We start from the raw sequence: 24,206 nt of genomic DNA on the forward strand, positions 1-24,206 counted from the left end.
CATTTACCTGGCAAATCGCTAAAAACCAATCTATGTTTCAATAACAAATCATAAAGTCGTTGTTTTTGAACATTAGATAAATTTTCAATTTCAAGAACTTTTGTTCTAATTTCAGTAACAGAAGGAAAGTGACTTTGGGTATTACGAGTAATTTTACTTGTATTACAAACATCCTGATTTATTTTTACATTATTATGAGATTTTTGAATTTCCTCATCCAATTTATGAATTTGTTCCCCATAGAAATGATACAAAAAATTTACTTCAGCAGCTTCGTTCAAACGTGCTTGTTTTATTTGCTCTATGTTTAAATCATTATTGATATTACACCTTTCTACATGTTCAAATGCTTTACTGTTTTCAAACAAACTATCCATCCATTCTTGCGTCAACTGTTTCTTATGCATTTCTAAATTCTTAACTACTGGACACTCTAGCACAGGTTCGACTACATCTTCGTTTTCGCTTTCAATAGCTGAATTAGTGTCAACACAATTCGCATTATTTAAATGAAAACCAACTTTATTAACACTCTCTCTAGTAAGTATTTTTACTTTACCTTTACTTTCATTACTCAGAAGGGGGTCACTACCAAATCCGTGCTCATACTCTTTCATTGGTACCTTACAAGTGTTAGGGTCGTAACCTACAGTAACGGATTTCTCGCCAAAGTCTAGTTTCGCATTAGCTAGCGATAAGAAATCTCTGCCTAGCAGACAATTACAATTAAGGTCACTGACAACAATAAATCTAACATCACAAGTTACAGGTCCAATTTCTACACAGAGGGTAACCTCGCCCTTAACTGATTTTGTTCTTTTTCCACTATAATCTACTAGAACAATCTGAGGAGCGGGTTGTAATACAGCGTTTGACACTATATTAGATATTTTTTTCCACGCATTATAACTTAACAAACTAGCCGAAGCACCTGAATCGCACAGAGCGTACAGATTTTCATTCATAATTTTGACAAGAATTTCAGCAGTGGCACATGAATTTACATTAGTTTTACAAAAATCTTTAGTTTCCTCTTCGTCAGATGAGAAAACATCATCCCACTGTAATAAGTTTATTAGATTTTTATCAAGCTTTACAAAAACAGTCTGACTATTTGGAAGGAGTGCATTATTTAGCTCATTACTACACGTTTGAATTAATTCCCTGCTATGAGCACTCTTCAGGCAGGGTGCTTCTAGTTTGGGGGAGGAAATCTATTTTGAAACCCAAAATTACCTGCAGTGACATTCGTAAAATTCGGTCTTGGTGGCCTAAAGCCAGTAGGATTACCAAAGTTCGAAGGATTTACAAAATTTCCATTACTGTAACCAGTCTGAGGTGAATTTCTTATTTGGGAATTAAAATTTGCTGGCCTATTAGTTACATCACTAGTGGCTTCATTTTGATTTACATTGGCATTGCTATCACTTACATTTGAACCATGATTGCAAAAACACACACTTTCTTCATGCCTATCAGAACTACTATTGTTATTCCATTTTTTCTTTTTGTTTCTACGAAAGGAATTTTTTCTTTTCCGATTATTTCTGTTGTTTGAATTTTCGTTCGAATGTACCTGATCTGACTCATCACAGTCACTAACGTTATTCTGATTACTTTTACGCTTACCGTTCTTATCAACAGATACCTGGTTGACTCTCAGAAACCTATGATTATTGCTGTTATTACGGTTATCAGACCTGGGAATTGCTTCTAATCTTTGTATGACGGACAATACAGAAGACAAATTCATAGTGGACAAAGTTGTTAACTGACGTCGGTAGTAAGGTGGAATCAAATTGAGAATCATACTAATAGCTAACGATTCTTTTATGTCGGGATTAATTTCTTGAATCTTATTACATCTATATGACACAAAATTGTACACACTTCCGTCGACTTTTGCATCATATGGTTTGTATTGCAATACCATTAGCACGAACTTGTTAGCACGAACCTGTTCATTCTCAAACTCTAATTTGAACAATTCGGCAAAACGATCGTAAGTAGTGAAAAAACCACAATTGTTAATGTACCAATTTTGCGCAGAACCAGTCAACAAAAATTTGATAATATCTAAATATTGACTACGAGAAATTGACATAAGCGAAGCTTGATCTTCAAACTTACGTAAGAATGCAGTGGCAGTCAATTCATTTTCGTGACCAGAGAATTTCTCGAAAGATTCTAAATCTCGTAATTTTAAAGCTACTTTTCTTTCCCGCTTTTTCCTCCGTTTGATAGTTTTTACCCCAACAAGGCTATTATCACTGTGAGAATCCGAAGAATCATTTTCACTCAACACAGAACTAACATCGTAATCAAGAAAAGGGTTGGTGTTTTTACGTACACTAGTGTCAACTTTTTCTTCTTTAATTTCCATCTCGGATTTTACGTTTCCCACAAGTGTTGATGACCTAATTTGACTTTCAATCATACTCACGCGCAAGTTTCTGACCTCTTGATTTACTATATCGAACTTACTTTCTACTTCGCCCTTAACATCGTCTATCATCGTTTGAGTATGATGAGCTATTTCTCGTGTTGCAATACTTACATCAAAAATCTCACGAACACTTTGATCCAATTTCATGATTTTACTTTCGTGTTCTCCCACTTTTTCCTGCGCTCGCTCAGCTTTATCGTTTACTAAGTTGACATCGGAACTTAAATCCTTAACTTTATTTCCAATCATTATAATACGTTCCTCGGTGTCCCTAACTTGATCTCCTAACTGATTAGCTTTAGCATTGACTAAACGTATTTTGTCTTCGTTATTTTTCACGGCAAGCTTAACTTCATCAACCTTTGTTTCTTGTATATTTAATTTCTCTTGAAACTGTGCTGACAGTTTTTCAAAGTTATCCGCACAAGTACGACTAACCCTGTCTATTTCACTTCTCATTTGTACTAACTCAGTCGACAGTGTCTGAATTGGCCCATCCATCCTATATTCTAACATTTCTAATTTACCTGTAAGGTCGTTAGAGAACTTTTCTATCTGAGCCTGGGTTTCAGTTTTCGACTCGTTAATGACTTCATTGAGCTGTCGCTTAGTGTCATTTACGCTACCATTAAGTGATTGCATTTGTTCTTTAGTATCGTTAACAGCATCATTAAGTGATTGCTTAATGTCATTAATAGCTTCCAGCAAAGTTTGCAAACTCAAATTTTCACTTTCTGCCATGATTACAAGTTACAAATATACAAACACAACAAACATCAATAATATCTTCAAGTTAACGCATATAGCATATCATGAGAAATGAAACCAGTCGAATATTACACCTAGATCTTCTCCCAGATGTCACATCCGTTACGAATCAATTAATAAAAACGTGAATTATTATTAATTGATCCGTCCCTGGAGGGAAACGCCATTCTATTACGGTTCTGGGTTCGAGCAGCATAGTGCTGCATGGTGCACACCGTCCTCAACCGGCCTCCGCAGAGAACTCCCTATTCCTCGCCCTCAAATAATACAGCTTTACACCATTTTATTTGTGGGTTCGGAAAGTTTGTTCACGCGACGACTGTTTGAGGAAGACGCGACACACCTCACCGTTACGGTCCGGATTCGGACGGATCACCTGGGTGAAGACCTAAGGCGTATTGCGAAAATAGACGAGAGCATCACCTACTTTCATGAATCGAACACAAGTTATCCAACAACCACGTTCTCGTTACGTCATGCAATCTGTGAAAGAAAAACTGACAAAATTACATTTTATTGTGCCATTTATTGGAAATAAACAAACGTACCTGAGATAAACAAACTTTTCTTACACTTGTCGCCCCATTTGTGTAACGAATTCGTAAGTATACTTTTTACCACTCACTTCAACATTTTCTGTCCACTATGGCTTATGGATTAGTGTGATCACATTTTAGTTGAGACACTATATATCCGTCGAATCCACTCACAAAAATCGTCCTTTCTTCCGATATTGAGAATTTAACAGACAGTCATTCCAAGTGAACGCAGTGACAACATTATGTTCTTATTTCTGATAAAGAATTGACTTATTTTTACCAAATTTTTATGTTAGTCGCTGATTATATGACCATTGTCTTCGGGTACCACCCGCCAAGTCCCAGTTTCACCTTTTATCTTGATCACACCACCTCGTTGTTATGAAATATTACTTAGGGTTGATTTACTTTAATAATGTTTTATTTCAAAACTACCAAAACATCCACATTAACAGCACTGCTTTTAATGGATGATTACGCAATATCAGGAATATTAAAGTTTTCTTAAAAAAGAATATTACTATTTATATTCTTCAAAATGTTTTGGGTTCAGGATTCAGCGTTATTCTAAAATTTTAGCTGAGTCATTCATAGCACACACACACACCAACACACATTGAAGTCTAACTAAAAACTCCATTCTTTCCTTTTCCTCTTCTTCTAATCTGACTTTTAGTACCACCAGGCGGCAGCACGATCAACAAGAAGCATACACTGCACAAAGTGTACGAATTCAGATAAACGTCACATAATGCTCTAAAGCAGAATTTGCGTTTATACGAAAAATATTTTAAGCAGAATTTTGGTACAGTTACAAGTGAAATAAGAATAGGTTCTGCCGGTTCACATAGGACTGTGATTTAGTGTTTATTGTCATTCAACTCGAACATGCTTTTTGGTTCTGTAGTGGAAAACTCCTAGGAAGAGGACATCCAGAATACGTTACAAGAGTTCCAGTGGAAATACACATTGATTTCAGAAGGGACTAGAGTGGAAGAAATAAGGAAATAAAAAGTTGGTTAAATTTACCTCGGATTCGACAAGTTGGTCCATCAGTTCAGAGACTTAGAGGAGAAACCAGAGTGGAATTTACGAGCAAATGTAGATTTGGACCTTACTATGGATGGACTCATTAAGGAGATGGCATACTTGTAGGAATATGAAGTTTTAGTTTTATTTTATAACTGAAATCGGTATTATTTTTGCCCAAAATCTGTGTTATTTTTCGCTATTTAATGCAAGAAAATAGGCATTACTTGCTTTATTTAGTAATGGTTTTGGAAAGTAAGTATATTGTAAACATACAGAAAGTGGTCTGTGAAAGCTAATTAATATATAGTTTTAAAATTAAACGAATAGTTTTACACTTTTACATCTTAAATTTAAAAGAATAAATCATATTTTTGGACTTATCATCTGAGTAAAAATGGCTCGATATCCCTCCTTAACTTGGATTTATTTAATGTATAATTTGAATACATATATCGACTAAAAACCACACTGCAGTGTTTCTTAACATTTTCTTCACTTAAAAAAAATCAATTCACAATACACTTATCTAAAACGCAATTCATATCAACACACATGTTCAACTAATGATAAATTAATAATTTATTCAATCTTTCTTATTTTTCAAAGTACCAGGTTATCATAAAATGAGTATCGCTGTTCAAAGAACTCTGGAGACACAAGCACTTGACAGATTGCAACCAAACCTGGTAGGAGTACATTTGAGAATATACGGAAGCGACTGGTGTAGAAAACAAAATTAGTTTCAATTTTCGCCACCAGAGGTAATTGTGGCGCTGTACAGCACCAAGTAAGTGCAGCGTGGAAGAAAAACGACACTAGTGACGCTAAATGATAACAAAGGCTGTAATTACCTCTCCTGTGGGTCTCGTGGTATTGATTATCAATGCTATTAATACCCCGTGGTCAGTGGTGGATTTACGGGGAAAGGGCATTTTGAACTGAAGCGTACCTTTAAAATTCAAGGATATCTTACAAAAACGAAGTTAAATATTAGTCTTTCCTGTTGCCCCTAAAATGCAAGCTCCTCCAAAACTCCAGGGAAAGACTAGTGTCAAATCTCGCCTCCAGAGATTATTGTGTTTCTGTTCAGTGTTAAGTACGGTGAGTATGGTATGGAAGACAAATGATGTTGATATTCAATGAAAGAAAGGCCTAATTATGGCCCCGTGCGACGCGTGGCATTGATTTGTACTCCTATTAATAACCACGTAGTATAGTGATGTGTTATGAGCGATAATGATGTTGGGTTCTACCCAAAGGCAGTCCTTGACGGGAAGGTCCTTAAGCAAGGAAAATGCATGGTGACTAGTACTGTATGAGATGATGATGGCGTTCTAAGGAGACGGGATCTACAGGATAACATGAGATCCGACTGGCCTGTATCTTCACCGGAAATCAAACCGGGGACCCCTTGAACACAAGGCAAAGAGCATGGGAAGAATAAAAGAAGCAAACCCCGAATCACAATTAATTCACTTCTAGCACATAGTGGCCCTCAAAACCGTATCACTGAAACATATGCGGGCGTGAGTAAGCGCCTGGAGAGGTAATTACAGTCTTTCTTATCATTTAGCGTCACTAGTGTCGTTTTTCTTCCACGCTGCACTTACATGCTGTTGTACAGCACCACAATTACCTCTGGTGGCGAAAATTGGAACTAATTTTCTTTTCTACACCTATCGCTTCTGCATATTCCAAAATATACTCCTACCAAGTTTGGTTGCATTTTGTCGAGTGGTTAAGTCTGCAGAGTTCTCTGAACTGCGATACTTATTGTATGATGATCTGGTATTTTGTTGCAAAGGTAACATGTGTTATATTATTAGTGTTTCTGGCCAAAGTGACGATTTCGCGAATTGATCGCCTTATGCAGTGCATTTCGTTGTTATTTTGAAAAAAGTACCAAATTCGCCCTATTTCGCGATTTAAAAACATTAAAAATGGCCCTATGTTATACGTTTAGGTATATTATATATTTAGGTATATCTATATATTTTACTTTGCCTTTTACAAGTTTACTATGTTATCGTTAAAACGAAACCTTTACGTCCCTACATATTTGTAGATGTATATGTTCTACTTGTTCGAGAATTAGAGAATACGGATGAAGAAGAACAAGGAATCGGGATTTTTTTTTAATTTTTTGTTTTCTTTTCATTTTCTAAAGTGTAGGCAGGAGGATGTTTGACTGAAAGTGTTACAGGAAATTGTATTTATAACTATAGTTGTTGTAGGTAAATTAGTGTGTTCAAACAATTAAAACGGATCATAATTTGTTTGTTGAGGATAATTGAAATTTTAAAAGCCACATGTATTCTAAGAGATGCTCAGTGTAATCAATATTGGATATTAATATGTGATTGGTTCGTGTATGTATGTAGCACGCTGAATAAAGAGAATATTAGCTACATGAATAATATGTGGAATTTCCAGTCATTTAGATAGTAGATAACATTTTATCTTTAGTATTGATAATTAGAATAGACATCATCACATAAATAAACTTGCCACTTCAATTATTGACGAAATCTGTAGTTACAGAAAAGTACAACAATCGTCGGTAACGACAAAAGTATAACGATGACATTATAGTTATCCACTTCTTTAAACATTTTAGTATTGTTATAGCTTCACTAAAAGGTTTATGTGCATTATTTCAACGGCAATATTGATTATGGTGTCATTTTGATCGTATTAGTTTATTTTCCGAATTCAACTCCTCATCTCTTTAGCAGAATACTTGAGAATTGTTGAAAGGTAAATTCGTTCATTATGAATTATATTTAAATGTTTCTTGTAAAGAGGTGGAAAATTCTTCAAAACCATTGTTTTCTTAGGACATTTAAATATAAGAATACTAAACCTTTTCCTTTGCAAAAACGTGGTTTAGCTTGTTTGGTTGATTGGATTATAGTGTGGCATTTTATAAAGCACCGACACTATATGAAACGTGGGTGTACACCTTAAAGTAGAATTCAAACTGCATGAGCTCGTATGAATTTAATCCGAGTCTCTTGCGTCAAAGATGTATACATTAACATGTAGCCACAAAAGAGCTTAGAACGAGGTTTCGCATCCAATTTGAGACTAGTCTAAGTGTGTAACGTTAAATATAATAATATCGAAACTAGAGGTTATATAGACACGGTGGTGGTTCAAGTACATGGGGTCTCTTGTCTTAGGGTGGCTGGGGTCTGGTGTGCTTAGGGTCTTACCTATGGTGCCTGGGGTCTCTGGTTCGATCCTAGTTTGTGGTGGACAACATTGTGTCCGTCGGTTTTCTGAGCGTACTCCTTATTCCTCCAACTCTTCCATCATCATTCACTTGCCTTAATCACACATCTTCCTTAGCCTAACAGACGTAATAGTGATTTCATTTTATTCTTTCATTTTATTTCAGAATTGAGCTCCTCCGTGGCTAAGCGGTTAGCGTATGCGCCTTTGGCGTGGGAGATCCGGGTTCGATTCCCGGCGCGAATTCATGTGTTCGGACTCCACGTTAATCAGTAGGTCTTGTCTTATATAGCCTCGCTGCTGAAACGGACGTTAAACTCAAAATCAATTCAACTTATTTCATTTCTGAATTTAAATGGAAAGAAAATTATACATGAGATTTGTACAGGGTGAGCACAAAAGCAATCTCTGAATTGAAAAGGGTATAACTTAATACCAAAAGTACTACTCTGCTCAAACTTTAGTTACATAAAAAAAAGAAATATCGGTGTTGCCCGGATGTATGAACGCGTGATGTGTGCGCCACCTATTACACGGGAACCTACAGCGATATATCCCTATTATAGTTAATCTGTACCTATATTATCAACACTGATCAGAGGCGCAATAATTAAGCATATAGCTTAGATATTAATTAAAAGAAAGAACGTTGTTATTGACAGGACATGTTGTCATGAATAAGATTATTAGTTTATTATTGATAGGACATGTTGTTATTGACAAGATTATTAGTTGCTATGGGAAAGCTCATTACGGAGTTATACACACGAAATTAGAGGATACGTATACGAAAGATATGGTTGCTGTTGACATTTAATGTACCTATGAAACAGAAGAATAAATCGACGATATCTGGACGCAATTCATGTTTATGGTCAGTAATTAGTAGCTGATATGTTTATTATGATAACATGATAATTTAAAAGATACGTAAAACGAATCAGGGCTAAAGCGAAGTATTTATATATATTTCGTTTTAAGTTCTTACTATTCTTCGGAACTAAATAGTATAGTATAGTCCCGTGTCTTCGGCACCAGATAAAACGAAATATATATAAATACTTCGCTTTAGCCCTGATTCGTTTTACGTATCTTTTAAATTATCATGTTATTATAATAAACATATCAGCTACTAATTACTGACCATAAACATGAATTGCGTCCAGATATCGTCGATTTATTCTTCTGTTTTATAGGTACATTAAATATCAACAGCAACCATATCTTTCGTATACGTATCCTCTAATTTCGTGTGTATAACTCAGTAATGAGCTTTCCCATAGCAACTAATAATCTTGTCAATAACAACATGTCCTATCAATAATAAACTAATAATCTTATTCATGACAACATGTCCTGTCAATAACAACGTTCTTTCTTTTAATTAATATCTAAGCTATATGCTTAATTATTGCGCCTCTGATCAGTGTTGATAATATAGGTACAGATTAACTATAATAGGGATATATCGCTGTAAACTGAGTTTATGTGCATACGTATATATGCCTTTTTATGAGTTTCACTACTTTGAGAAGTGGGAAGAGAATACAAAGAATTGCTAATATGCAGAATTCCGAGATTGAAGAAGTACCCAGCATTTCAAATGAAACCATACCTGGAAATGCCGTAACTCTGTCTGAACATTCCTATTCTAACCTTATTGATATGTTTAGTCAACTACTTGATACTAAATTTGATCAACAACAAACTAAATTGGATCAACAACAAAAATTGAATGATGAAAAGTTAGAACAGATGCAGAAATTGAACGATCAAAAGCTGAAATCAAACGATGAAAAGCTAGAACAGATACTAGCGCAGCATAAATCTCTTTCAGATAAAGTACAAGATGTGCAAGAAAATTTTGATCGCTTGCAATACAATTTGAAAGAAAATTTGCAAGTATTAGCTGATGAAGTCACCAACAAAATTACAAATGATATGACGCGAGAAGTTGATACTAGGTTTCAACAATTTAGTAACAAATGGCAAGATAGACAGGATCAACTAGCTCTAGAAACAGAGTCGATAAAGAAAGCCGTTGAAGCCGTAGAATCGACGACAGCCCAACAAAAAAATCAGATAGTGAATATTACTGCCCAGGTTAATTCACATAGCATACTGATATCCAACTTACAAGAGGGAATCAGATCGTTACAAGAGAGGGAATGTGACTACAATGATCCTATGTATAAAGAGGCTTTGAGTACTCCCAATCAACAGGAAACAATGCATCATCAACAGGAAACATTGCATAACTGCCCGAGAACTCCATTAATAGAAACTGACGGGATATCTTCTTCTAAGAGTTCTACTGATGATGGTTTAGTTGTGGAAAACCACAGTAGGCGATTCCAAAGTCCAGATCGCAAAAGAAGAAAGGAGATAAATAAGTGCAAAAGGGTTCCAGACCATTATCAACGCCAACAAAAACATAACTATAGCAAAATAAACGTTAAGGTCAGTGAAATTAAGGCCATGACTAAATTCAGCGGTAAGTGTGACGAAACCGCAAGCTCGTTCTTAGAAAAATTTGAAGCAGAGTGCGAGATTATGGGTGTAGATCAATCTAAATTTATGAAGTTGTTACCACATCTGTTACTTCCTCCTTGTTCCTTGTGGTTTAAAGCTATTCGCGACCATATAAAATCCTACGAAGAATTTAAACGGGCCCTGTTGGCTAATTACGAAAATGATTTCTTGTTAGCTAACCGTGATGCGATGGTGCGAACTCGACATTATTCACCTCGGGTCGATAAATCTCTTACGGATTTTACAATCAATGCATATAATGAACTTAAACTCGTCAATCCGTTTCAGCCAGAATCCAGAATAATCGCTTCCGTACGCATTTTATTGCCGTATAAATTACAACAGATTCTGTTGTCTGCCCAATGCGTAAACTTCAATCATCTGATAATTTTAGTTCAGAACTTCGAGAATCAATTCCCGAACCCTAGCGGAAGTAATCGGAATCCACCCAATCCAATTCCTGTCAGAAACCTGAATATAACTAATGAAAATACCGAAAATCTTCGCAGCGATGAGAGGTCACGTGACAATACTGGCATTGGAATTAGTGAAAGATCTGTTATACGTACTGGAACTGGAGCTAATGGAAGATTCAATTCTAGCGGTAGAAATGGAACGAATTATGGTAATCCGAGGAACAGTTGGACGAACGGGAGAAACTTTCGTGGAAGACGTAATTACAGTAACAATGTCATGCATACCAGTGTGACCCAAAACAGATTCAATTGGAGATCTCGAGATGGCAGGAACTGTCGGAATGGGACCGAAGTAATAAATGAAACAGGAAATGGATCAAGAGAAAATAACCAAGATTGTGGTGTTCAATGTACTTTAATTGACTCGTTTATTAATCATAATTTAAACTAAAACCCGCTGTTAACTAAATTAAACTTGGATAACAATTCTTAATTTATTTTCTCAGATGTTACGAGTTGTGTTGTGAATACTTCATTTGAACTTTATGTTTATGCAACATGTTATCATATGATTAATTTATCTTATCTTTGTATTAACTCTGAATGTTATGTTTACCTCTATTTTACTTTACATGTTCAAAAGAGATTCGATTGTATTAACTTGAAATCCATGACAGTGAACTTAAATTGAAGCTTTTAAACGTAATTATTGCCTTCTGATCTTGTTGTTGTTTTGATAAGATGACGATCTTAATTATAAATAATGTTGTTTGTATATGGATGTTATCGTTCAATATAAAAGAGGAACAACTAACTAGTAACTTTGCCTAAGTCATCAATTAGTTATAATTTTGAATAGACCCATAAATGATATTTGTAATGAATCGACGTTTTATGATATGTAATTAGTAATAAAAGAAAAATGTTGTTATAAATGAATTGATATATATATATATGGAGAAAGAAGAGAAAAGAAAAATATTTATATTGATGTAATAATAATAATTAATACGAGGATTGATGTAATAATAATTAGTACGAGGGCTATTCAAAAGGTGAATGTTTTGAAAATACACAGGGTTCTTTCCTTCACTGTAATACTGTTACGGAATTCCCGTTCGGGCGACATTTCTACAGCGATATATCCCTATTATAGTTAATCTGTACCTATATTATCAACACTGATCAGAGGCGCAATAATTAAGCATATAGCTTAGATATTAATTAAAAGAAAGAACGTTGTTATTGACAGGACATGTTGTCATGAATAAGATTATTAGTTTATTATTGATAGGACATGTTGTTATTGACAAGATTATTAGTTGCTATGGGAAAGCTCATTACTGAGTTATACACACGAAATTAGAGGATACGTATACGAAAGATATGGTTGCTGTTGATATTTAATGTACCTATAAAACAGAAGAATAAATCGACGATATCTGGACGCAATTCATGTTTATGGTCAGTAATTAGTAGCTGATATGTTTATTATAATAACATGATAATTTAAAAGATACGTAAAACGAATCAGGGCTAAAGCGAAGTATTTATATATTTCGTTTTAAACCATCGAGACGATAATCCAGTTCCAGCCAAATCTTGTGAAGCGTAACGGATGTTATAGAGTTTCTAGCTGCACTGATGCATTCTTGAAGATCATTCAGGGTTCTGGGTAGTGTAGGAACATAGATCAGGTCTACTAGATCTTCAAGAACGCAAGCGCAGCTAGAACACCATTACATTACATCAGTTACTCTTCACAAAATTTGAATGGAGCTGGATTATCGTGTCGATGGTTCCCGCGCAACAGATGGTGCGCACATTGAATGTTCGTAATTCCAATCAACAACACCGAAAACTTCTTTGAGTTTAAGTAACTAATGCGAAAGTTTAATCAAAATACAACTTTTGGTATCAAAGTTATACCCTTTTCAAATCAAGGACTGTTTTTGTGGTCACCCTGTACAACAGAAAACCTAGTAATCAGTTTTGTGGTTAGAGTGCAGTACTGTAGAATAACATAGTATAAATTAAATAAGAAAGTACAGCTTTAATTGAAATTTTCTTTAAATATAAATTATTTATTAAATTAATTATACTTTTTTACAGATTGGTCATTCGAATTCATTGTGAATCAAAATCTGTCTGTAATTTAGGGTCTAAATTTGGCGCAAATGTTAGCGAAGCTTGCCGTCTAATAGAAGTAGGGCATGAATTAAATCTGAACTTAATTGGCGTCAGTTTCCATGTTGGATCTGGTTGTCTAGAACCAGCTGCGTTTAAACGTGCAATTGCTGCATCACGAGTAGTGTTCAATTGCGCTTCATCTATGGGATACAATTTCTCCCTGTTGGACATAGGTGGAGGTTTTCTAGGAACTGAAGAAATCAGTCTTTCACAGGTAATAGCACATGTTTGTATCTGTATATAATTTAAAGTGTCAAAAACTTTACTTTAAATACAGAGATTAAAAGTGTTAAGGTACTTCACCTTGTTACATTAGAACAGTGAACATTGCTGTTTTGAAGGTTTGGTGATGCACAATTTTGTTTTGCTTTCCAATCACAATGTGTTAAACTTCTTGTGTTTTAATTTAACTGGTCATTCAAATCTGAGTTTAATACTTATATAACATGTTAAGACGCACTTGATGCTTAACTTGTTAAGTGATTTGATTTGATTTTGAGTTTAGCATCCTTTTCAGCAGCGAAACTATATAACCAGCGTTTCCCAACCGGTGTGCCGCGGCACACTGGTGTGCCGTGAATGGGCCGCTAGTGTGCCGCGAGGAATGGAAACAAAATTATTAATTTTATAGCAATCAAATTGCAAAACGTAGGGGAAAATGTATATTTGTATTTCACATTACTATGAACCTCTACTATCAATCTACAATTTTAAATTTCATACCGGGGTAACTGTTCTGTACATTTCTAATGTTGTAAAAAGTATTTGTTATCATTGTTATGACCATTATTGCTTCTTTACTGTTGCAAACTATTTCGTAACTTGAAAATTTAAAATATCATCCAATCCTTTCGAAAAATTACCTACATTTGTGTTTTAAAAGTAGAAGAGATTTGTTTGTTCGATCGTTAATTAGTGATCTTCCTTCTTAGTAAAAGGTTGGATACAGTTTTTAAAAATAAAGCTTATTTTTAAAAACCTGAGTCCAATATTTCATTGCAACTGTTTTCTATTTTTAAATTACGATGAAAAATAAGCATAATGATTTACCACACACACACACACACACACAAACACACACACACACACACACACACACACACACCAAAAAAAAGTGATAGAGCTTTCTTCTCTGTGAGAAGGAAATCAGTAATCACAGAAAAAAATACCACTGTGTTTTATATTTACAAATAATAATATCTAAAAGTGTGCCGTGAGAATCCAGGTAACACCCGTAGTGTGCCGCAAGTTGAAAAAGGTTGGGAAACGCTGATATAAACCATGAACTTACAGATTAATGTGGGATTCGGACTACATGAGCTCCCGCGAAGAATCAAGCCACGATCTCCCACGCCAAAGGCGCGTACGCCAATCGCTTAGTCACAAGGGAGCTCACTTCACATGTTAATAAGCAACACATTAGTACTATTTACGGGACATTTTGACAATCGGGAGATTTCAACATTTGTAAGATGTTGGCAACCCTGGTACAATGCGACTGTAGCGGAAACGCTACAAAGTAGGTGTTTGTTTTCCGGCTACATTGGTGAGCTGCTGTACAAAGAGCAAAGTAAATATTGTCGAATTGTGAGGAGTTAGGGGTTTAAAACTAAGACAAGTTGCAGCGTTTGTATGTAAAGGGGTGCGTGTTACAAGATTAATAAAGCCGAACTTAAGGTCTAGCTGACAGATATGTTTCCCGTAGCATGAAAGGTATTGCGAGTGAAACATAGCATGCCTAGGGAATGCAGTAATGGTACGAGAATGGACAACCCACTCCAGAATGACAGCAGCAGCCATGTGTTGTACGTGAAGACAATTGGGGGATATTTCGACAGAAGTTCTTGGAAAAGCATCCTGAAAGTCAACGTCGGAGCGCTACTTCGTTTTGCTTGGATGAAGTTAGTAAATGTTGAAACGATTGCAAGTGGTTTCAACTAGGGATGGCCAGAACCGGTTCCTGGTGGAACCGGTTTTCGGGTCTGGAACCGGTTCTTCGGATCCAGTACTGGAACCGGTTCTTCGGATACATGTCTGGAACCGGTTCTTCGGATCCGGTTCTGAAAACCGGATATCCAAGAACTGGTTCCGTTGTAACCAAAACTTTGTGACTATCCCTACGCTAAACCTGAGCTGCTGGCAGGTTGTGGACAGTGTACTAGATGAAATGGTGGAAGCAACAGGCAGGCGCCCAGGCGGCGGCTGCTTGTCTCATTTGGCTAAATGAACTGGGTAACTGGCAAACTCATTGGCTAAACAGGCAAACTGACCAACTCATTTGTCTAAACACCCACTGGTAGACCATTTTTTTTTCTGGAGGCACAAGCGTGTCTGGGCGGGCAGGGCACAAGCGCATGGTCCTCTTTGCAGTGTTTTGAAGGTGAACTTTGTGCCTCCTTTACGGGTATTGGGGGGCTTTCGGATCGAGGTCTGGAACCGGTTCCTAAGATCCGGTTCTGAAACCGGGTTTTTGGATCCAGGTCTGGAACCGCTCCCTCAGATCCGGTTCTGGAACCGGGTTTTCGAATCCAGGTCCGGAACCGGTTCTGAAAACCGGATCTCCGAGAACCGGTTCCTTGCGGAGCCGGTTCTGCCGGAACCGGAACTTTGTGGCCATCTCTAGTTTCAACTAGTGTGGTATCTACCCTTATAACCTGGTGTCTTAGGTGAGGAAGTGTTCGCATATGACCTGAAAGAGTAACACTATCCAACTATTCAAAACATTACAAATACAGAACAAGTTTCAGCAGAAACCACCTCATCTACGTCCTGTTCCCCCTTTTTTTCAAGAACTGTCTCCTGTACCTCAGGTTTGTCGGCTACGTAAGAAACAAGAATCCCACATTGAAACATCCAGAGAATACATAACGGCACTAAGGTTGTCAAATGTGGAAATTGTTCGAAAGAAGATGAGCAATCGTCGCGTCAGCAACACAAACTCTCAAGCTTCTACCTGCAGTGCAGTAACGGATACCAGCAATTATTATGACACATGCTATGGCCTTTTCGTTGACGACATGGATGGCCAGTCGTGGGTACAATGTATAGGGAAGTGTAAGAAATGGTTCCATGAGCAATGTGTACAAAATGGGTCTGACATACGTTTCACGTATGGCTCTTGTGATTAAGACCGTATTCCGCGGAGTATGACAGTTCTCTCTTGAACATCTGAGAAATCTTCCATTGTAAGTGTCCAATTCCCCTCATTTTTCCAACTGGTTTCAACTGCAGTAATACATATTTCTGTACACAAGTTGTGTGCTCATGAATATTATGAACTCATTTTGTGATTTACAGATCGTGGAAGGATTCATGCATACATTTTGCCCTTTTTTCTCATTAAATTGCACTTTTCAGTGCATATTATTACCAGTTTTTCTTAGCGTGTCGAAATATCCCATAACTACCCTATAATGTTGGAGAATTATTCTGCTTCAGTTGTAGTGAGGGATTCCAGATTGGTTTCAGGCCGTATAAGTTTATGATAGGTAACATCATATGCGTACCCCATCAGGATCCTGTTGCCTACAGTCGGATAATTTGTCCATGTCGACCAGATGCCGCGTTCAGATTGCCGGCGTAGGACACCGGCGTCCGATTTTCGACCGCGACGAATAGTTGCCTTGCCGAGCAGTCGGCAAACAGCCGGAAATGAGCGTTAAATGCGTCGGTGAAGCCGTCGATAAGAGGCCGGCATATGGAATCGGCAGAGAGTCGGAAAGAGGGCTTTCCTACTGTTTTGCCGACTCTGACGGTCGGCAACAGTCGGCAAAGAGTCGCAAAGGACATTTTATTTTACGATTTTCGACCGCTTGCCGCCTCGGTAAAATGTCGGCAACTTTGAACAAGTAGGTCGTCTTTCTCTTACCCTCTGGCTCCCACAATTCTTTGATAACTATGCACTTTCGTTAATCATATATCCTCTTAAACTAAATAGCATAACCGTGAGATGTTAAACTAAGGCTTTTATTTTACTTTATCAGTACAACGTAAGAATTTTACTACAGGAAGTTGGTACGTAAATTAATTCATGCTGTATCTAACAGGTATCTAATAAGTATTTAATCTAAAGCTTGTCATGATAAGTTAAGTACAATTTAAATTGAAAATTATAATAAACTAGTTGAATGACTGTTCTTCGAACGAGAAGAACATATATATGAAAAAATATTTCAAGGATATACGTATTTGTAACCCCGTGCCCTTTTACAATGCCTATTTGAATCAAAATGGCACTTATTATTTAGGTTAGTTTGATCAAGTATGAACTATGCTCAAAAACGCATTTCATAGGTCCAGCCGTTATTCTTTTCTAATAATTAAGAACAGTTTGTCCCATTTGGACACTCTTTGCAATGAAAGCTAAGTGATAAAACCTCTGATCTGCCGCAATATTACGTACTGTTCACGCATCCCCGTAGTCCAATTGCTGCTGCATGAAGCATCTGATTCGGCAATATACAACTGCAGTAGACTGGGCTTGAGAGTGTCCCTCTATTAGGTTCGTGAAGTTCCTGGCTCCTACCTTGAGTTGTCTAACAAGGCAATGCTACACTAATCATGTTTAAAGTACTAAACACATTACTATAGCATATGAGGGAATCTTGGGAAATTATATTTAAATATATGATTCAAGAAAATAATACATATATTATTTCTCTGGAACATATTTTCCTTGTGATTCACCTTACCCACGTGAGAAAATAATATCAAAATATTGTACGAATATAGCATGCAGGTACTGGTATTAATTACCTTACTTCAATAAAATAATTCCTACCCTTCTATATACTATTTGAAGGATGTATCACACTTTTCTCATATTACACATAATACACAATCTTTCATAGTAACCAATCATTTGTTAAAAACTCCATCCTATATGACATTGGATATATTGATATTATTACACTATAAATGAAGAAAACGTACGTTACTAACCTCTCAAAATTTGTCACAAATTACTTTTATATTACACAAACTTTCTTCATTTAACAAACTCATTACTGGCATTTCCCTAGTGTGTGGGGAGAGAGAGAGAGAGATTGAAAAGTAATTTAAATACATAAAAAATTAAATGAAATCTTTAAGTTTAACGTCCCACGATTATGCTGGTTAGGCTAAAGGAGTCGGTGATAATGAGAAATTAGTGAAATGGTGGAATGAATATAGTGGGAGGAAACGGGAGAACCCCGAGAAAACGCATGAGCACTGTGTTTGTTCACCACAAAGTCCACACGGCGCGAGCTGGGATCGAACCAGGGACCCCAAGCACTGGAAGGGAACGCTCTACCCCTGAGCCACCGCGCCCTCCATTTAAATGCAGAATCCGATGTAACTGTACTGCACGTATCCTCTTCTGTCGAGTGTTTTTTCAATTTGTCACTTAGGAAATCGTTTACACTCTTAAAATGCAACACTAAAATATAAATGTTCAAATTTACAATTAGTGTTGCCCACGTGAAAAGATTTGGAACTGTTCCGTCTCCAAAAGTTTGTCTGGTTCTAGTGGAAGTCGTGTATGTCTCATCTCGTAACATCTACGAAAATTTTCTGTCTGCTCACATCTAGTGAGTAATAGTACTTACAACGATTTAAATATCGTTGCCTCTTATTAAAATATTTATTTCATTAGCAAAATTCAACTAAGTACGATACTTTGTGTAACGAAACAGAAATCTCTCACTCCAGACTACTTCGCGCATTTCGTACTTTGTGTTACAACATAGTAAAACTTATACTGACTTGTTTGATGTTAGCTATTCAGCAGAGTATCCTGGACAAAAAGTAATTCTACAAAGTACAAACATGTTCGTTTCTACGTAGAAAGGTCTCAACTTGATAACTCAGTTGTAGCTAACATTTGCTTCTCCTATAAAGAGTATGGGTTACAAACTGCTTGAACACATATTCATGTGGAATACAAATGAACATCTCATATTATATAAAATTTTACATTAGAATAATTACTGTATCTAGATACATAATATGTATGTCTAGAACACAACTGCATTTTTGAGGTGCGCGGTCAGTTTGGATACACAGGGTTAACTGAATAAAGTAATAAAGCAATGTTCTCAGCTCCAGTGTTTGTTGTGGGGAGATTAGAGTGTTGGGTTCTCAAACCAAAGTAAGACGACTATTACAAAGACGCTTTCATCAAATACAAAAAATGTTACTATCTGCCTTCGAATTATATTAAATATATGGTGGATTATAGTAGGTTTCTCTATCAAAGTGCTACTAGATACGGTCATGGATTCATTTGAAATGGTTCAATTGTTTCTTCACTTTATAAATTCAAAATGGGAAGTAAAGAATAAAAGAAGAATTTCGACTAGAAGCTAAGTTTTCGGAAACTCCGGAATATCTGCTTGTTGTATTTAAAAGGAGTTAATATATCAAGTTACCTCTGTCTAATTTAAGGTGCTTGTGAGATGCAAAATTTTGCTATCCATTATGAATCTCCGTTAGAGCACTATAGTAATACGATAAAAATCAGCTCTAGCCAAGTAGTAGTTATTTTTCGAAATTGATTTTAAACATTCAGCGTTTCCTATGGTGATTAGATAGACAATGTCGAAAATATTATGGCAATTGTCCACCCTCCATTCCTCCTTAGAAGTAGAATATGTTATGCACTGAAACTCGTGGCCATCCATCTTTAATAAAGCGTTTGTATTAGGGATGGCCACAAAGATCCGGTTCTGGCGGAACCGGTTCTCGGAGATCCGGTTTTCAGAACCGATTCTGGAACCGGTTCCGGACCTGGATCCGAAAACCCGGTTACAGAACCGGATCTTAGGAACCGGTTCCAGACCTGGATCCGGAAACCCGGTTCCAGAACCGGATCCTAGGAACCGGTTCCAGATTGGATCCGAAAACCCGGTTCCAGAACCGGATCTTAGGAACCGGTTCCAGATCTGGATCTGAAAACCCAGTTCCAGAACCGGATCTTAGGAACCGGTTCCAGACCTAGACCCGAAAGACCCGTATAGGAGGCACAAATTTCACCTTCAAAACACTGCAAAGAGGACCATGCGCTTGTGCCCTCCCCGCCCAGACTCGCTTGTGCCCCCAGAAAAAAAATTTGGGCCACCAGTGTTTTTTTTTGTTTTGTTTTTATTTTGGTCCACCAGTGGGTGTTTAGCCAAATGAGTTGGCCAGTTTGCCTGTTTAACCATTGAGTTTGCCAGTTACCCAGTTATTTAGCCAAATGAGACAGCGGCCGCCGCCTGCCTGTCGCTTCCACCATTTCATCTAGCACACTGTTCATAGCCTTCCAGCAGCTCGGGTTTAGCGTAGGGATCGTCACTAAGTTTCGGTTCCAGACCTGGATCCGAAGATCCGGTTCTAGACCTGAATCCGAAGAACCGGTTCCAGACCTGGATCCGAAGAACCGGTTCCAGACCTGGATCTGAAGAACCGGTTCCAGACCTGGATCCGAAAAACCGGTTCCAGACCTAGATCCGAAAAACCGGTTCCGGAACCGGATCTTCTAGAACCGGATCCGTTCAGACCCGAAAACCGGTTCCAACAGGAACCGGTTCTGGCCATCCCTAGTTTGTATATGGAGTTTCATGTTCATAAAATGATGGGCTTGTGAGAGACTGGTTTTAGCGTACATGTTTAACCACCACCCCTTTCTTTAGGACACACATTTTAATGAAAATGTTATTATAAAACTCGGCTCTGTCCAAGTGTCCAAATTTCATTTGTAAGGATTCAGCTGTATTGAATTTAGATGCGCCAGAAAACTTATATTTAATTTTTATAATACATGAGATAACCCTTTGATGAATGCATCCCTCAACCGTATTGCTATCTAGACTAAAGGAACGTTTTTTGTTACCTAACAGACATTATCTACTCACTTCTAACTTCTTCGTTTTACTCTCCTTGACGAAATATCAATATAGAAAACCTAGTTTCTTTGGTGGTTGTTTCCCCTGATATCGTGAGAGGAGAGTCTGTTCCTCCCTTGGACCAGCAGTATAATAATTTATTATGGTTGGCTAATGGGATAGACAATTATGCGATTTCTCCTTATTCTATCACGTTCAAATCACATCAGTTTTAGTGTGATTTATTAAAAGTAGTTTTTAGTGAGATTTTATCTATATTTCATAAGTAACAAACACAAATTAATTACTTATTCTTTCCTGTTTCTAGTATGCTGATAACATTAACGACGCCCTAGAAAAATATTTCCCTATTGAAAGTGGTGTTGAAATCATAGCAGAGCCCGGTAGATACTTTGTGATATCTGCTTTTATATTAGCTACTAACATACTTTCCGTAAAAGAAGTAGTGGATGACAGTTGTGTGAGATCATATATGTACTACCTTAACGAAGGAGTATATGGCATTGGTCTGCTATATGAGTCTAGGGAGATATCTCCAATTCCGCTCAAGGTAACTATGCTTTCTTATATATATCACCCTTTAAGCTTAAGAGCAGTAAAATAACTTTACAAGTAATAGGATTATCTGTTAAAGATGTGAGTCTTACTGTTAGGAGTATTGTGCCACTGTTATGAATAGATGTCACACTGTAAAAAGAATTCATTGTACAAAAGACACAATATACTACTTAAGAGTTTGTATTTTTCAAACACAGGGGGAACATGATGGATCAATAATAGACGGGTTACCTATGGTGCATGACGTCCCTGGTTCGATCCACGGCCAAATAAGTTTCTGGTGGACAACATCGTATTCGTGAGTTTTCTCGGGCTATTCTGGTTTCCTCTACATTATCATTCCACCAATTCTTCCCTCATCATTAACTTGCCTTAATCATCCATCTTCTTTAGGCAACGGGTATAATCATGGGTCGTTAAACTTAAAGATTTCATTTCATTTCCGTACATATCGTAAATAAATTATTCTATTCCAGTTGTTTAAATCCAAATGATAATTTACCAGTTGATTAAATCTATTCTAGATTACAATTTACTTTCAAACATGTCATCTTATGAACTTAATGTCTCTCAAACGTGCACTTAATATAAGCTATCAATTGATGCATATATTATCTTTCGAAAATATTATACCATGACATCTCTTGTGTAACTGGCAATGCGAGAAAAGTGGCACTTTTATATGCTTCGCCTATTCGTCTCGGACAAATAAGTCCAGAACGAAGGCTTCACACAAATAAGTCCAGAAACGGCTCATTGACTAAGACAAACCACTTGGGTTCTTATTTTTTACGTTAAGCATCCCGACCTAGGTGCCAATAAACTCCATTTGCAAATAGTTCAGTGCAGGTCGCTATACTGAATTAAATTAAATAGATTTTAAATTCCTTATTTACGTGGTGCTGCTATGGTTACTCCTTCAAAAGTTAAGAGAAGTGTTCACACGATTACATTAAAATTTGAATTGCAAGAGAAAATGGGAAGATGAGACAGTAGTTCTAAATATACATTTTTTATGTAGTAGATATGTATCTAAAGGCAAAATCTTGTATACGGCAACAGTTAAGTTTGGTTGTTACAGGATATGAGAAATCTTGCTGTAGTTAATGTACGCCAAGGGCGTATATATTATGCACACTTGGTCTGTTACTGGGGACATTGTGCATACGTACGTTATGCGCACTCCACGTGTTTTTCGATACACCAGTTAACGTTATTGGCCTCAGATAAAAACATCTGATTTTGGGTTTGAGCGTTTAAAATGTAAACAAGTAGCATTACCGTGTGTACACCGCTTGAAGAAGTTTAAATGTATATGATACTTGACTCGTTTGAAAGATAACGTAAATACTCTCCGGGAACAATGCTTTCACAAGGATATTGTCATGATCGTTAGTGTTGGACGATGAAGATAAATGTTCCGTTGACCTAAAAATGGAAAGATTGCATTGTGGAAAAAAACTGAAGAATACAGTGAACCATGTTGCCACGGCATAACACACTTTCTGTTCTATTTTCAAGTGTGTTCCTTCAGGAAGGCAATTCAGGGGCCCAAGAAAATGGAAGTCGCAAGGGGCTAGGTCGTAACAACTAAGGGGCTGTGGTTCAGTATCTCTCCCAGTCATAATGCCACAGCCATTACCTAGTGATGTTTCCCACATGAGAATGAGGCTTGTTGTGGTTAATAATGACATCATTCGACAATATTTGCTGTTATTTCCTCTGAATGGCATTGCGTAATAAGGTGAGGATGTGGCAACACCTGTTAGTATTCACAGTTTCGTAATGTTAAAAAGGTCGATGAACAGTACACCTCTATAGCGACTGAAGGCAGTGATCATAATTCTGCGCTGATACAGTGCTCTTTAATTTCTTGGGAGGAGGTAAGGATGATGGATGTTTCCACGTGAGTGAACTACTGTCTCATCACCTGTGCTGATGCGTTTTAGGAACTCATTCCCCTCCACATAATATCACTCCAGATAGTTAAAACCATGCCTATTCTCGTGACGTTTGGTCTTTGATTAGTAAAGTCGGCACCCACGCTGAACATATCTATTTCCTTGATAACCAAATACTCCATGCGTGGCGTAATGGACATCTACGACGTCTCGTACAGAAATACTTATTTCCTTGGCTTTATTCCGCATTGTGATTTTTCGGCATTCTTTGATCAGTTCCTCATTCAACAACATTCACTCCTGACGATGTTGATGGGCGCTTTGGGTGAAATGTTGTCACATACATCAATTCTTTTTATTTAAATGATTTGCATCACTTACACACCTTTCTAAGGAACATCAGTGCATTTCCATACACATACTGCAACTGTCGATGAATTTCAGCTGGCATGGCGCCTCAAAAATGTAGAAATGGTATCACACTATTGACCTGTAACTATCTTTGTTTTCGATAGTGAGGCAATTTTGACAGTGTTCCCCAAACATGCCCACGACAGGTGGCATCATGATTGTGTAGTAGAAACTGATGCTATGAATAGATGCAATTAAGGAATAGCTTTACTCGTGTAGAATACAGTATATTTTTTTTTATTTTTGCCTTCTAATTTAAGGTTTATTTTGTTTTCAAAAAATGTGAAAAATGAATTACATAATGTGAAATAACC

The 24,206-nt window shown here is 36.9% G+C and overlaps 1 protein-coding gene across 1 annotated transcript in view; it reads left to right on the top strand.

The window, feature by feature from the left end:
- LOC145661030 (ornithine decarboxylase-like) overlaps nt 1-24,206 on the top strand; it is a 65,474-nt gene that overhangs the window by 34,600 nt on the left and 6,668 nt on the right. The window contains exons 5-6 of the mRNA XM_081726467.1: nt 13,080-13,371; nt 21,330-21,572. Of these exons, the coding sequence (XP_081582593.1) occupies nt 13,080-13,371; nt 21,330-21,572 (535 nt within the window). The remainder of the gene's footprint in view (nt 1-13,079; nt 13,372-21,329; nt 21,573-24,206) is intronic.

Source organism: Thermobia domestica, chromosome 9 (assembly GCF_964235325.1).
Source record: "Thermobia domestica chromosome 9, izTheDome1.hap1.1, whole genome shotgun sequence".
Lineage (NCBI taxonomy): Eukaryota > Metazoa > Arthropoda > Insecta > Zygentoma > Lepismatidae > Thermobia > Thermobia domestica.